This window comes from Amphiura filiformis, chromosome 17 (genome assembly GCF_039555335.1).
Source record: "Amphiura filiformis chromosome 17, Afil_fr2py, whole genome shotgun sequence".
In the NCBI taxonomy this organism is placed as follows: Eukaryota; Metazoa; Echinodermata; class Ophiuroidea; order Amphilepidida; family Amphiuridae; genus Amphiura; species Amphiura filiformis.
This window is the reverse complement of record NC_092644.1, coordinates 42717264-42732639: the sequence shown is the minus strand read 5'-3', so window position 1 is coordinate 42732639 and position 15376 is coordinate 42717264. Positions and strand designations below refer to the sequence as shown.

At 38.4% G+C, this 15376-nt stretch overlaps 1 protein-coding gene across 1 annotated transcript; it reads right to left on the bottom strand.

Moving 5' to 3' along the window:
• Positions 1–1008: 1008 nt before the first annotated feature.
• Positions 1009–15273, bottom strand: LOC140137224 (uncharacterized). Its single transcript, XM_072158875.1, has 6 exons — positions 15106–15273; positions 11055–11192; positions 10197–10341; positions 5748–6071; positions 3286–3616; positions 1009–1015 (listed from the first exon to the last, which is right to left on the bottom strand). The coding sequence occupies exons 1-6, from the start codon at positions 15271–15273 to the stop codon at positions 1009–1011; spliced, it is 1113 nt and encodes a 370-aa protein (XP_072014976.1).
• Between the last annotated feature and the right edge of the window lie 103 nt (positions 15274–15376).

The window sequence follows — 15376 nt, the reverse complement described above, 5'->3', positions numbered from 1 at the left end:
CGCAGGTCAGCAATCGATCATACCGAGCCAGTGCAGCTCATTGCCTTGACGTCAGACGCAAACTAGTCTATTAAATTCTGTCTTGGATTATGGAGAGGTACATGGTCGGAATAGAGATTTCACAAAATGTCGTCATTGGCAATAGGACATCGTCCGTTCCCGCACTTTCAATAACTTGTTTGTTTCATGGTCAGGTGGTGATGAAATGTCAGTGACAATGACTAGTTCTCTACTGACGTATGATAAAGAACAATACTTACGATTAAGTATGATAGAAGTAGAGTGCATCAGACTAGCGCACATATCGTCAGCAGTACACCAGAGTTCTTGACCATCGTGATTGCCAGCGTCGAAAAGGAAGCTATCCCCAGTATTAATAACGTCAAGACCACTATCCACGTCTGTACCTGTATCATGAATACATACGTATGAATATAGTTTACAATATAGTCGAGCTCAGAACATCATTTATTAACCGTGTCCATTAATTGTGATGAGAAAAGGCATCTTCATCATCATCATCATCATCATCATCATTATCATCATCATCATCATCATCATCGACGCCATCAGACAAAAATGTATGATGGTGGTATTGGTGATGGTTACCTCCGAAGGTGACACCGTTTATCATCCATGTAAACTCAACCATGTCAGCATTACACCCTGTGAGGTAACAATCGAATTGGACCGATGATCCTTGTCCGAAACAAGCGTAATCTGGACCCACGATGGTTCCTGCACCTACCGGTACAATGTCGATAGGCACTGCAAAACAATACAATAATTCAGTGAATGAACATAATCCAGTAAGCTCGTTTTGTTGAGCTACGTATACCTTACGTCATATGAGATTCCGGATAGGCAATATAATGGATCTTACCTTGGTCCCCAGCAAATAGAGTTATTCCGTATTCGGATTGTGATAAAGATTTGAGGGGGTCAGGGTAAGATCCAGGTTAATGCCATCAGTATGAACGATAACCTTGCCCTAATAATAATCTTGCCCTAGTCCCTTTAAGGTTAAATACAATTGATTTTCAAGGCTTGATTCCAGAGGGGCGTAAGTTAATAATGGAAACAGCCATGCAGAAAAGAATGAACTCACGCGTACAATGGTGAATGGTGTATCAATCTGAACTAGGGCCACGGGCAAACCGCGGCTCGTGAGTCATCCTATATATGTTGCAGGGATAGGGAAGGGGCGACCATGATAGGACCATATGGGCTGATGGGGGGTGATTGTGGGCAGCCGTTTTCGGCAATTTTCCTTTGGATTTTCTAAATTTTCAATTTTTAAAATTATCCTGGATGATATCTGTCGTGAAATAAATCAATGCTTCTATAGGCTATAATAGGCCTAGTATGCCTATTTATACCCTGATTATGCAATATATAGGCCTACAACAATAACTACAACAACAGTAACAAAACCAACAACCAATATTTTGTTAATCTAATTTGTAAAAATATATTCATAGACCGCGCCTATTAGACTAGTATAGCCTACAAATTCCTGAATTATATAATTAAAAAAAACGGGCAAAAACAATCAATCGCTGCAGTCAGAAAGAAAGAAACGAACAAGAAAAAAGAAGAAAAAAAGTGAGAGAAAAATAAAATAAAATAGATGGAATGGACCACATAAGGACTCGAACACGTACCAAAGTTTTCCAGCTCAAAACTATAGTAGGCCTATTATATAGTCGAACGTGAGTTCGGCGCGCTAACCGATTGAGCTATTGAGTGACCTGTGAAATCGATTGATCTCAAACTGACTATTATGGAATAGTGCATACCAGGCTCTTATAATAAACAATCTCATCACCGCTGTAAATGTCGGAGGTATCGATGGCGAAAAACCTCGATTTTTGCAAAAGTAGCTTAAATTTGGAGTGAAATTGAAATGGTAAAGTAAGTGACAGACATTTGAGAAATAATGTAGGCAGTTAGAAATCAAAGTTAACGTTCCACAATCCAGATATCGATAATATAACATAACAGTGTTTTGTGGTACAAGATTCTCGAAAATTGTTCCCAAAAACGGGCTAATAAAATTTAATCGGTACTGTATTTGGTTCTTCCCCATGGCAACATTATTTCTTTGGTCGATTTGTAAAAAAAAAAAAAAAAGGAGAAAACAATCACTCGGCGTGGTTTTATACGGAGCGAATATTTGAAAAAACTGCATGGAACGTGTTTTTCATCTTGTGAACATGGTGCGTAAAAATGATTTAAACGAAGGATTTTCAAACGGATTCTAAAAATGTGCATAAACACACAAAAATAATGTTAAGATACATCCATGCACCAACATTTGACTCACTGCGATATTTGATTGCTGAGAAAACGCTGTTTTAGAGAACAACTTTATACGTCTTTTATACGTTTTTTCGTGTAACCTTAAATGTGCGATTTATTCCGTATTCAGTCGCGTGATATTGATAAAGATTTAAGAGACTACTTAGCAAACACAACACGTTTTCGACACATCATTCACCAAAGGTTAGAAAAGGTTGCCAGAAATCGTTTAAATGTCGGGTTATATAAAGGGTATAAAATGTTTTTATAGCATTTAAAAACATGTTTGGATAACCTCCTGCAAATTATCTAACATAATGTTATGTAAGTGCTGACAAAATATTTGGCAAAAAATGTTTGCAACAAATATATTACATAACGTTTAAAATGTTTTCATGACCTTTATATAACCCAACATTTTATTAAAACGTTTTTACCATGTTTACCAAAACCAAAAACCAAAAACAAAACCCGTTTAAAACGTTTTGTGTTTGCTGGGTAGACAAGATTTAGGTTGCTGCTATACGGATATGGTCTTGCGATATGTGACGTGTCATGTCAAAAGCAGACACTTTTGGGCAGGATCGTAAATGGAGAAATAGCCAAAAATCTGCCCGGGGGTAATTTTTTCACAATTTGTGTTTGTTGCGAATTTGTGATGTTATCAATGTTAAAAATATTGTCTGATAGTTTCAGACCGGAATATAACTGCCATCTTGTATTTTTTGAGCCATTTTTCAAGGAAATTCCTATTCTCAACATTGGCAATAATATTTTTAAAGGCCGATATCTCAATTTCCAATCTTATAATACCATAACTCAATATCTTCGCTTAGGAATGTCCGATTTCATAGGGGAAAACGGCGTTGTGTAGCAAAATATCTCTATGTAAAAACCTCAAAATTGATTTAACCTGCCCAAAAGTGTCTGCTTTTGACATGACACGTCACATATATTAGAGGAACTTTAGAGGAATCTGGATACCACTCGCCTTCAATATTTAATTGGACTGATCTTTTCACTGAACCATCTGGAAATTGACAAGTAATAAGACCTCCTTGGCTTATCTCAAGACTCTGCATCAAACTGATGACTCCTGATACACCACCAAGTACTCCTGGATTTTCGGTATCTGTTAGAGGTGCACCATCCACATCCCAAGTTACCGTTTGATACGGCCCACAGTCTGCAGTGTCGAATACACAGATGAATTGTACGGTGTCCCCTGCTGTGACCATGATTTGTGGAATAACATCCCTGCTATTTGTTACCGGTATACCACCAGTATCAGTCATTAGGAATGCAGTAGAGCTATCTGTCGGCAAAATGTCGGAAAGTTTCTTATGAAAAAAAAACTCATCATTTTTAAACTCTTACCGCTAACTTCGCTAAGGGTGGTCATTACCATAATTACATTACTTAACTGCCATAGCAAAAGATGAATACAATTTTTGAATAGATCGCCCTGCACTACAACGTGCACACGGTACCTATATGCATTGAACCATCTATGTCAAAGGGGGACTGCTCTATAATCCGAAGGTTCTAAAATCCGAAGGTTCTTTAGTCCGAAGGTTCGCTAGTCCGAACACGTGTTCATAGCATTCGTTAGTCCGAATTTAAAAAGAGGTTCTCTAGTCCGAAAAAAAATGGAAAAAAGGTTCTTTATTCCGACGGTTCTTTATTTCGAAGGTTCTATAGTCCGAATTTTAAAAACGGTTCTCTAGTCCGAATATGAAAATAGTCTCTATAGTCCGAATTTAAAAAAGGGTTCTATAGTCCGAATATGAAAATAGTCTCTATAGTCCGAATTTTTAAAAGGGTTCTATAGTCCGAATATAGAAATAGGCTCTATAATCCGAATTCAAAAAAGGGTTCTCTAGTCCGAAATTGTAAAACGGTTCTATAGTCCGAAACGGATACCGTGTTCTTTAGTCCGAATCAGTAAAAAGGTTCTATAGTCCGAGTTTTTAAAACATTAACATATACTGCGCCCTCTAGCTAGATAATACTAAAGCAGAGTCTATGGCAAACGGGATATGACGCTAGCTATTAAAAGGGCGCACACCACCAAATCACGATGTAATGACGATGTAATGTAGATGGATTCCGGTAAAAACAAAAATATTTTTAGAGATATTTTGGCCTTTCTGTGGAAAAAAGAGAGGCATGTTATAGCTTAAATAAATATTTGAGACCTACACATGAACTTGGATCGCCCAACAAGTTGCATAACACAATCTTTTAATAAAGTAGGCCGTCGGATTGAAAAATGGCCAGAAACGGGTTTTCAGGGTCTACCCTGAACGGGTCGAAAATGAGAAACGGATACAAATGAAGAAAATATCACCAGAATAAAGGTGAACGTTAATGTATGCTACGAAAAATATCCAGAGAAACCAACCATGTTGAACTTCAGCGGATTTGTATTTAACAAGTGATGATTTGACACTGAAACAAATGATAAAAATAAAATTCGGACTATAGAACCCGTTTACCAATTCGGACTAAAGAACACGGTATCCGTTTCGGACTATAGAACCGTTTTGCAATTTCGGACTATAGAACCTTTTTTTCAAATTCGGACTATAGAGCCTATTTCCATATTCGGACTATAGAACCCTTTTTAAAATTCGGACTATAGAGCCTATTTTCATATTCGGACTAGAGAACCGCTTTTAAAATTCGGATTAAAGAACCTCTTTAATATTCGGATTAGGGAACCTTTTTGAAATTCGGACTATAGAACCTTCGAAATAAAGAACCGTCGGAATAAAGAACCTTCGTAATAAAGAACCGTCGGATTAAAGAACCTTCGGACTAAAGAACCGTCGGACTAAAGAACCTTCGGACTATAGAGCTTCCACCATGTCAAAGAATAGGGATACAGACCTGGATTGTAATTCTATAGATCACTCACACTTGTAAGAGTGCAACCTGCTTGTAGTGAAGGGTGATCTATTTAAAAATTGTATTCATCTATTGCTTTGGTAGTTAATCCGATTATTACGTCACTTCATCGACGAATAGAAACATAAAGACACCACCTCTATAGGACGAGGATGGTTAAATGCGAGTTAGAGGGCTGTCATTTTCTTCGGAAGGGGGTCATTAATATACAGGGGGTTATAGAATTTTACACCAAAAATTAGGGGAGGTGGTTATAATATTTTAACACCAAAAATAGGGATGGGGGTTAAAGAACTATTAAGGGCTGGTGACTCAAAATATTTGCACGCTGCTCACGCATTCTTTAACTTTACAATCAAAATGTGCGCACAGTCTTTAGTTATATAATGCAAAATTTCTGCACGCTCCGCGCGCATTCTTTGCTCTTACAATCTAAATTTTAACGCGCTCCGCACACTTCTTTCGCTCTTAAGTTTTGGCGCCAGCACAATCTTTCAAAGCGTGTCAGTGAAGAACCCATATGCCTATTCACTTACCTTGTACAGTCACAGATATGGTTTCTTCACACATTGAGCCTTCGTCGGCATGACAAGTCAATGTTAAACCATCATATGCGCTAGCGAACACCAAATCAAGAGTACTTGTGGTGGAGAACGTTGAGGAGTCTATCACGTCCGTTGCCGGTACAGGAGCAGGCACGCCGTTAATCCTCCAGGTAATAGGAAGGTTGGCGGAGCATCCTTGGGCCTCACAGATGACTTGGGCATTCGGCGTATTTTCTATCGTGTTATCGTCAAAACACAAATGACCATCAGCAACAAGATTGCCGTAAGTGTCGGTTAGCTTTTGGACTTCCAAAGCTACAAACCAAATTAGGAGAAAAAGTGGTATTTTAGAGGATCAATGGCTGATTATCATTATTTTGTTATAAGAATCGAATGCAACGTATTGAATACAGGTGTATGCAACTCGATGTTTCACCTTGAAGTAGTCTCGGACCCAGCTGGTTTGTTTCCGTCACTATACAACCCGTCTGGCGACAACCCGTGATATGACGATCGCTGATTGGTTAATGAATTTCCAAATAAAAGGTTTTCAATTGTCTATTGAACCATATGACTGCTGAATTAGGACTAGTCTCGGTCCCAGCCGGTTTGTTCTCCTTCATCACTAAACAAACCGTCTGGCGACAACATCTAAGTACGTCCATTCTGATTGGCCCGAACCGAACACCACATTTTCCCGTGTTTCATCAGCTGTTAATCAACAGTTGATTGACAGCATTGTGGTGATATAAATCCACACATGCACGCGAGTACTCGCTGTGATTTTTCTGGCAAGAAAGTTATGTTGCACCTAAATTGTGCGAATTGAGTAGTCATGGTCGTTGAACTCATAGAACTACAAAATCTACAAAAGTGTAACTGTGATATTTGAATTCTTCGTCAAAATAACTACCAGAGGTCATTAATTACTATTCACAGGATACCACAATTCGGCCAATTCAAAACAGCTATCTAACTGGCCTTAATGATTTTACTTTTTGATTTTTGATTTATTCTAGTACAATGTTTAAAGATTTGTTATGTGATTTTGTACAAGTTAAGTAAAGTCCTGGCTAGCATAATGTTACGAATATAATTATCAGCATTTCATCAGCTGATTTTCTCATCAGGTTACGAGATCCTAGAAGAATAAATTAAATAACGTTTAACCGCCTTATAATTAATTCAATCAAACATAGTATACCTTATCAGACTGTTAACATTTGACCAACCTCAGCATGCAAAGGGTCACTTCTTTGGAGGTACGTGACTGCACGACCATGACAGTCAATGACCTATCGGGTCATGTACTGCCTCAGGCTATACACTCATCTCAGTGACAGAGAGTAATCTGCGCATGTATTTGTGTTATACTTGACGAATGAAGGCAGAGTAAACCTCAGAGGAATCCAATTTGTTAAGTGGAAGTGAAATCTTTGTGTGTGGCGGAGGTATCGTACGGTTGACTGGTGATATTAGAGAGATTGCGAAGAGGCGTTCACTGGAAACGCCATACGGGTTACCTGTTACGGCATTGTGCGGGCGGACCTCATAATGCCGTTCGACTCGAAACTTAACTACAATAAATTTATGGTGGCGCTATGCTGAAACAAATATATCTATAGATGCCCTGCATGCTTTTATCGATTGGCTCCAAACAAAGGATTTTAACCGGTGTCCTTCACCGTAATCATGGCGCAGTCCAGTCCATTCAATCAAATGTTGTCATCAACCTATATGATCGTAGTGCATTTGCTTTGTGTGAGAGACTAAATGTCGCGGTAGATTGGATCATGCTTTTGTTGAATGCATTTGAGTAGTCCGTCATATTCACGGTATGATACGTTATATGCACAACCTCAATAAAGAGATATGAATCACCATTTCACCCTTGGGTGTATCGAACCCACATTTGTATTGGTATGAAATACGATTGGCTGCATTCAGTCCAGTTTAGATCATAGCATCGATGTTTTGCGGGCTTATGTCATTAGTTGTCTAAATAACCAAAACAAGAGTTTGGTGTCGGATGGCGTAGCGAATATGATCAGTAAAAAACAGAGTTTATACAGTTTGTACGAATTTGTGCCAATTTAAATCCACTGGCTTTGTGTTGTGTTCGTTTTGATCGTGGTTCCGTGAGTAAACCAGTTAACTTGGCATCGATCGATTTTGACATCACACTACGACGGCAAATAGTTATACAATGTTATTTCATTCATGGTTTTATTTATAGATAAATAGTTATACAATCTTATTTCATTCATGGTTTTATTTATAGACCACTTGACATCGTCTATCGACATGCATGAACGAGCCGCTACACTGTTCAATGGCTTTCTTATATATGAAATGCGGTAGGCGATTTAAAATGCACGTGCCCTGAGCAAACTACGAGCGTGTTTATAGTGAGACAATCTTTCCGTTATTTAGCTAAACTACCGCGTAGTCTAGATTTGCAATGGTTAGTAAAACATAAACAAATATAGACTGCGTGGCAGTCCAGCTAAGTACCGCATAATCTGGCTCACTATAAACACGCTCTACGATGCGTACGCACACTGTAGGGTAAAGAACAATAGCTAACAATGGAAATGGCACCCCTTTTTGCTTGGTCTAACTGCCCTTTTCACCTGCTAGCTGTACCATCCATTGACTGATTTTTTTTCAGAGCAAACTATCTGTTTGTGAGACCATCTTCTTTTTACCATGCTGATTATTACACTACTTATCCATGGATCAATTAATTTATTTGCACTTTGTTGAATTATATTTCTCTTCTATCTGTAAATATCCTCCATTAAATACTTTTATTACTTTAATTTAATTTATTTATACTTCATATTTATTATTGATTTACTACTATTATTATTCTTATATCATTTTCAACTCTAGACATGATATATTGCGTGCTCCAGTTCTATTTGTTCATGATTGAGTGAACGGGTGAATCGTTTTCTTCTGTTTATCATTGCTTTTTTTCATGCTCACTTACTGCTTCGTGCATCATGCATCGATTATGAGTTTATGACTCGTCGTCACAACAAATTCCCCCGGAACACTGATCGAAAAGAAAGACATAGAGATAGATATGTTGCGGTCTTGTAAGACTGCGAAGTCCAGTCGTGACCTTGAAATGACCTCTGATGACCTTGAAATGGCTTTGGTCAAAATTGTCTTTTTGTGAAAAGTTTAAGGACAATCTAATAAAAACAATTTGATCTTGACTTGACCTCTGATGACCTTAAAATGACCTCCATCGTGTTTTGAATCATATCAACATCACATAATACTAATTTCATTCAAATTGGATAAACTTTTAGAATTTCCCCCAAAACAGACCCCTCCCCATGTTTAAGCCAACTGCAATTATAACCCTATGCACATGATGCCATTGTTCTGATGATCATAGCACTTAATATGCAGCAAAAGGGAATTTCAAAGTTGTTTTCAGTAATAAACTATGTTTGACCCCTACATGATCTTGAACTCAAAATCTGTTACAATATAGACACCAGCTAATGTCAATGCTTATGTGTCAGTCGCACCTCTGTATACCATGTAATCAGCAGGAAAAGAAGCATTTTGAAGCTCTTTGTTATGTACTGGCATTACACCCTTAATGACCTTTGACCTCAAATATGTGCTTACCCTATAGACCCCGGCTATAGCCAAATCTCAATCCCATAAGCAAAACACGTTGACAGCTGTTTAACATGTTTAAAACAATGAAAAAGCAAGGCGAAAATGGCGTTGAATGAACTTCTGTCCCCCGTCCAAAAACAAAATTCAACGGCAAATTTGCCGTAACACGACTCGATCTTGCCTAAAACGCCTCTTCGCAAGATGATTTTTGGACGGCATTTTCCACACACAAATGAATAGGTAATCTTCCCGTTCGAATTCGCGTCGAAAAAAATTCACTTCTTCTGGTCTATACTAGGACAAATTGTAACCCCCAAAATGGATTTTATTACATGTCGGGCTCTACTTGCTCTATTAGGATACTTTGATTCGCTTCATAACAAGACAAACATAACATTTTTCTGCATTTTATAATGCGTCTTTTGTCATTTTGGAACGTCATTTTTGCTACCAACCGCAACGTAATCGCCTTACGGTAATTCCACGATTGACCAATTCACAATAGATTTCACCCTCTAGAGGGCACACTAACCTATTTTTGACTAATGTAGTTTGCCGTTGGCGTTCCCGTATCACGTTTCACGTAAATTTCGCAATCTCTCTATTGACGATGTGCGCTTAAATGTTTCTGATTTCACCACGGTTAAAGTAAGGCTTTACCAGAAAAACATATAAGATGCGTATTAAAAGATACAAAACCTATCTATTCTTTAAACGTACACATTTCGAAGTTGACACGGTCTTTTAAGCCCGGGCTTTTAAGAATGCTTAAAAGCATTTTAATTAAAAACTCACCTACGATTTCGTCTTGATCTATCCGATACGCGAACGTCTTAGGTACCCCGATATTACTTAATGTATCCAAGTTAATAACTTCGTTCGACACACGTGATCCCGGTAAGTAAAAAAATCTCACACCATCTCCTTGGTTGAAGCCCACCTGATGGGTAAACAATAAACAATTAACCTTAAAGATACGTGTGACCCGATCACAGACCCTAACCCGATTAATAGCGTCAAATGTGCGATTTTGGCACCAGCAGAATTCACATATTTGGCACAAAAAGTAATACCTGGGTTTCGTCCAGACATAGCGCTCCTGGAGCACTAGGGTTAGAGTTAGGGTTAGTGCTCTTGGATTTCAAGATAGGCCTTGTGCTCCAAGAATACTGAGATACCACAATGTTCTGGTGCACCACCCTTTGCTGCTCTATTTGCTCAGAGCATAATGCTGTTCCACTGCGATTTGCTTCTAAAAGCCAAACCACTAAAGCAATAATTGGACTCAAAATCTGAGAATAATAATATTCTTTGGGTGATGAACATGTGACGGCAAAATCGGACCACCAACTCACCGTGGAATATCACGGACATACTATAGCCAGAAAGCAAACGTCATGGCAAATCGCTATCGCTCACTTTATCCACCATATTTCTTTTGTTTGTAGCGTTTATTCTAACCAAGTGTTAGGTGTTCAAGTTTGCTCATAGTGTAATGCAGCGTGGTCATCAATAATTTTGTCGCCATGATAACAGCTTTAGATCATTTTTGTCGTCGCCAAGACAATCCTACCAATTTCATGAATAGCTTGCACAAAAATAACAATTTTCCACAAAGGCACAATTCATTGTGTGTTTTGAAAATATTTGTACCTGAGCTCCGATCCCACCGAGACCATTGCTAGCGCTTGCTCCATTTGTTACTCCGCCGGACCAATTCAAGTCTTCGAAGTAAAATATGCCGGCTGATTGTGTGCCATCTGTGGCGAGAATGACTTGAAATGAGTTAACCTAGAGTATAAAAGAAAGCAATAAATATTGTTATAAATCGAGGGCGTAAGGCCAGTACCATCTATGTCCAAAATTACATGTTACTCATTTCGGCAACAAATGGATAGTTAATTCTGCCCTCCATAATAAATGCAAGTGACTTTGGGGTATATGCATGGTCACATATACAGTTAGCACGTGACCATGCATATACCCCAACGCCACTTACATTTATCATGGAGGGCAGAATTAACAGTCCATTTGTTGCCGAAATGAGTAACATGTAATTTTGGACATAGATGGTTCTGGCTTGAGATGTTTTGCTAAAGAGTTGGTATCAGGAGGGTTAAGCTGAATTTATACTCGATCGCTTTTTACTTACATTTCCAGAGCGTCAAGCCGATCAATCGATTCAAATCGCGGAGGCAAAAACGACGTCGCTTTTGCAAGTTGAAGAAATCCCCGGAAGAAATCTCAACTTCCCAGCGATATCGCTTGACACGTGAATGCATCAACCAATCATATGCAACCAACTGAATCTATTATTTTGCTAATTAATGTATCTCTCTCGATTATTAACTTTTGGTGATGAATTAATTCAAAGCAATAATTATTGACAGCAACTGATGTTTTAAAAATGTATTTTGTGGCATTTAGAATATTTTAATTGTCGTCTGCAATCGCTATCGCCGTGATAAGTATAAATGCAAAAGCGACGGGCGATGCATCGCAAAATTCGGCGATTTCCCATTGCTTTTCAAAAGCGTTTTATCGCAATCGCTCGGCGATTGAGTATAAATTCAGCTTTAAGCTGAATTTGTACTCGATCTCTTTTGCAGAAAAGCGATTTTCACGCATGCTCAGTGTTTACTTACATTTCCCGAGCGTCAAACCGATCAATCGATTCAAATCGCGGCAAAAACGAGGCAAAAACGACGTCGCTGAAGAAATCTGAACTTCCCAGCGACATCGCTTGACACGTGAATGCGTTAACCAATCATATACAACCAACTGGATCTATTATTTTGCTAATTAATTTACATTTCTCGATTTTTAACTTTTGGTGATGAATTAATTCAAAGTAATAATTATTGACAGCAACTGATGTTTTAAAAATGTATTTTGTGGCATTTAGAATATTTTAATTGTCGTCTGCAATCGCTATCGCCGTGATAAGTATAAATGCAAAAGCGACGGGCGATGCATCGCAAAATTCGGCGATTGCCCATCGCTTTCCAAAAGCGTTTAATCGCAATCGCTCGGCGGACGATCGAGTATAAATTCAGCTTTAGGAGCCTTTTCATTTATTTCATATGACTGATATGAGAAACTGATGTTATATATAGTTGGGGTTGGTCCCCAGTAATCTCCCTCTCATCCATCTCAGCTCAGTCATATATGGAAAGGTTTCTTTACAAAAACGATTCTCTTATAAACCATCATGCGCACAGTTTCCACCTCGATACACCTGAGCACACATTTTCGTCCCAAGAGCTTCCACGCAGAGAACAACAAGCAGTGAATGTCTTAGTCTTTGATTACACTACACGGTTGAGTGCATAGCAATGCAGGAGCTGTGAAGCTTCTAGCTAAAAAATGGGCCTCTTTGATTGTTTTTGTCGAAACCTCAAGTGTTCCCTTCATCCAATCAGATTTTTTTTTATATCAAACGAAAGTTAACACTTCCCCCTAAAAACAGTTTTAGTCACTAGGTCAACAGATAATACAATTCAATGTTATAGGAAGGAAAGTAATAATTATTGACAGCAACTGATGTTTTAAAAATGTATTTTGTGGCATTTAGAATATTTTAATTGTCGTCTGCAATCGCTATCGCCGTGATAAGTATAAATGCAAAAGCGACGGGCGATGCATCGCAAAATTCGGCGATTGCCCATCGCTTTCCAAAAGTGTTTAATCGCAATCGCTCGGCGCGCGATCGAGGATAAATTCAGCTTTAGGAGCCTTTTCATTTATTTCATATGACTGATATGAGAAACTGATGTTATATATATGGGTTGGTCCCCAGTAATCTCCCTCTCATCCATCTCAGCTCAGTCATATATGGAAAGGTTTCTTTACAAAACGATTCTCTTATAAACCATCATGCGCACAGTTTCCACCTCGATACACCTGAGCACACATTTTCGTCCCAAGAGCTTCCAAGCAGAGAACAACAAGCAGTGAATGTCTTAGTCTTTGATTACACTACACGGTTGAGTGCATAGCAATGCAGGAGCTGTGAAGCTTCTAGCTAAAAAATGGGCCTCTTTGATTGTTTTTGTCGAAACCTCAAGTGTTCCTTCATCCAATCAGATTTTTTTTTATATCAAACGAAAGTTAACACTTCCCCCTAAAAACAGTTTTAGTCACTAGGTCAACAGATAACACAATTCAATGTTATAGGAAGGCGAATGTGGAAAATCTGTTGAAAACTACCTATTCAAGCACATTTTTTGACCAAAATGTAGGTTTTAAAAGTCAAAACCTCAAGTGTTTCTTACAATATTTTTCAAACTTTATGTCATTAAATGAAAAAGCACACTTATATATTGTCTATATACTAGAGTCACAAGAATGAGCAATGGTCAATTCTCTTTAAATTGCAAATCTTGTGCAAAAAGTTACTATTTTCGCCTGTTTTGTCATACGGTTGTAAATTCAATGAACTATGACTTTTAAAAAAGAGCGCTTACAAATTGATATGGATGCGTAATAACTGGAACGTGTGGACAAGCCTGAACCTGGTCATTGAGATGTTTGTCCAGGTTGAGGAAAAACGGGATATAGAAGGGCTGCAATAACATGAATCATTGGAAAAAAAAAGATAGTACTCGAGGTAATGGGATTTGCATGACCTAATCTTTCCCTTGCGATGGTCATAGGAAAGATTAGTTATGAATTGCGCATCCATTACCTCGACTACAAGGTAGCTTCCTTGTCGTGTTAATGCGCTAGAATTAATAATTATTTCTCCTTCATGCTTTTTGCTAGAGAAGCGGGAAAAATAAGGGAACTTGAAGCAAGGCTTATTATAGGAAACATCTAGCGCTTCAATGCACATCATATCAGCCAGGATGCCATCAGCCTGCTACTGCACCGTCCTCCTTTTGTTTACGCCCCCGAATTCAGCCACAGTAGTAATATGGTATGCTAGGACATCGCTACTTCCGTGTCACGGCTCACAAGGTCATAGGTCCCGAAGTCATGAATGTTAATACGGTGGGCGTGGTTAATTTACATATACTGAATAATCAAGAGATTAATTAGCATATTCACAAGATCATGAATATTAATGAGCAAGTCCATGGGAATTGTCGTCATTTTGAATCGTGAATGTTAATAGATAGGGACGTTAATAGTTCGGGACGTTATCGCGATCGCAAGCCCGATATAAACCAAGGCACATAGCTTACTTTTCATACACGTTCAAAAATGTCTCAAAACGAGGAAGTAGCGATGTCCTGGAATATCATATTACTACTAGCTACCGACAAGACACAGACAAGACAAACTTCGAAGGCCATGATGATGTTTAATGTCTTGTACCTAAACCCAGCAAACACAAAAGTGTTCTTTAAACGTTTATTGAAAACGTTTTAAAAATAAGATTTAAATGTCGGGTTATATGTTTTTAAACGTTATTGTAAAATATTTTGGACAAACAGTTTTATACTCTTTATACAGTTAAACCTTTTCTGTAAAACGTTGTGTGTTTGCTAGGAACATATCAAGACTTAGAGACCCGGGGGACCACTCAAATATGACAGTGTATGCATTTTAGACCCTAAATGCGTTACGTGCGTAACTTGCCTTGCCCAAAAAAACACCCCTTTTTACTTCTTTTTTTTTTTGGTCACGCATGCGTACAGACCATTTATGTGAGTGCCCCCGGGCTTAGAGATACTTGGTGTAATGAGCAAACAAAACTTACAATCGACCCTCCTGCTGAACTACCATAATATCCGACATTGACCCACGTCACAACATACATCCATTGAGCTTGAAATTGGCACATAACACGTCCACAATCGTTCAGCACTTGGTCAACGATTTCAAATTGCGTCCTCGTACTGTCGTCTGACTCGTCTCTCGTCGGCATTTCTCGATAGTAAGCTTGTCCAGAAACATACAGGTTTATGTCGGTCCAGTAAGGACTAACTAACGCGTAACCTAGGGGAAATGGTGTTGAAACATAGCCCCAA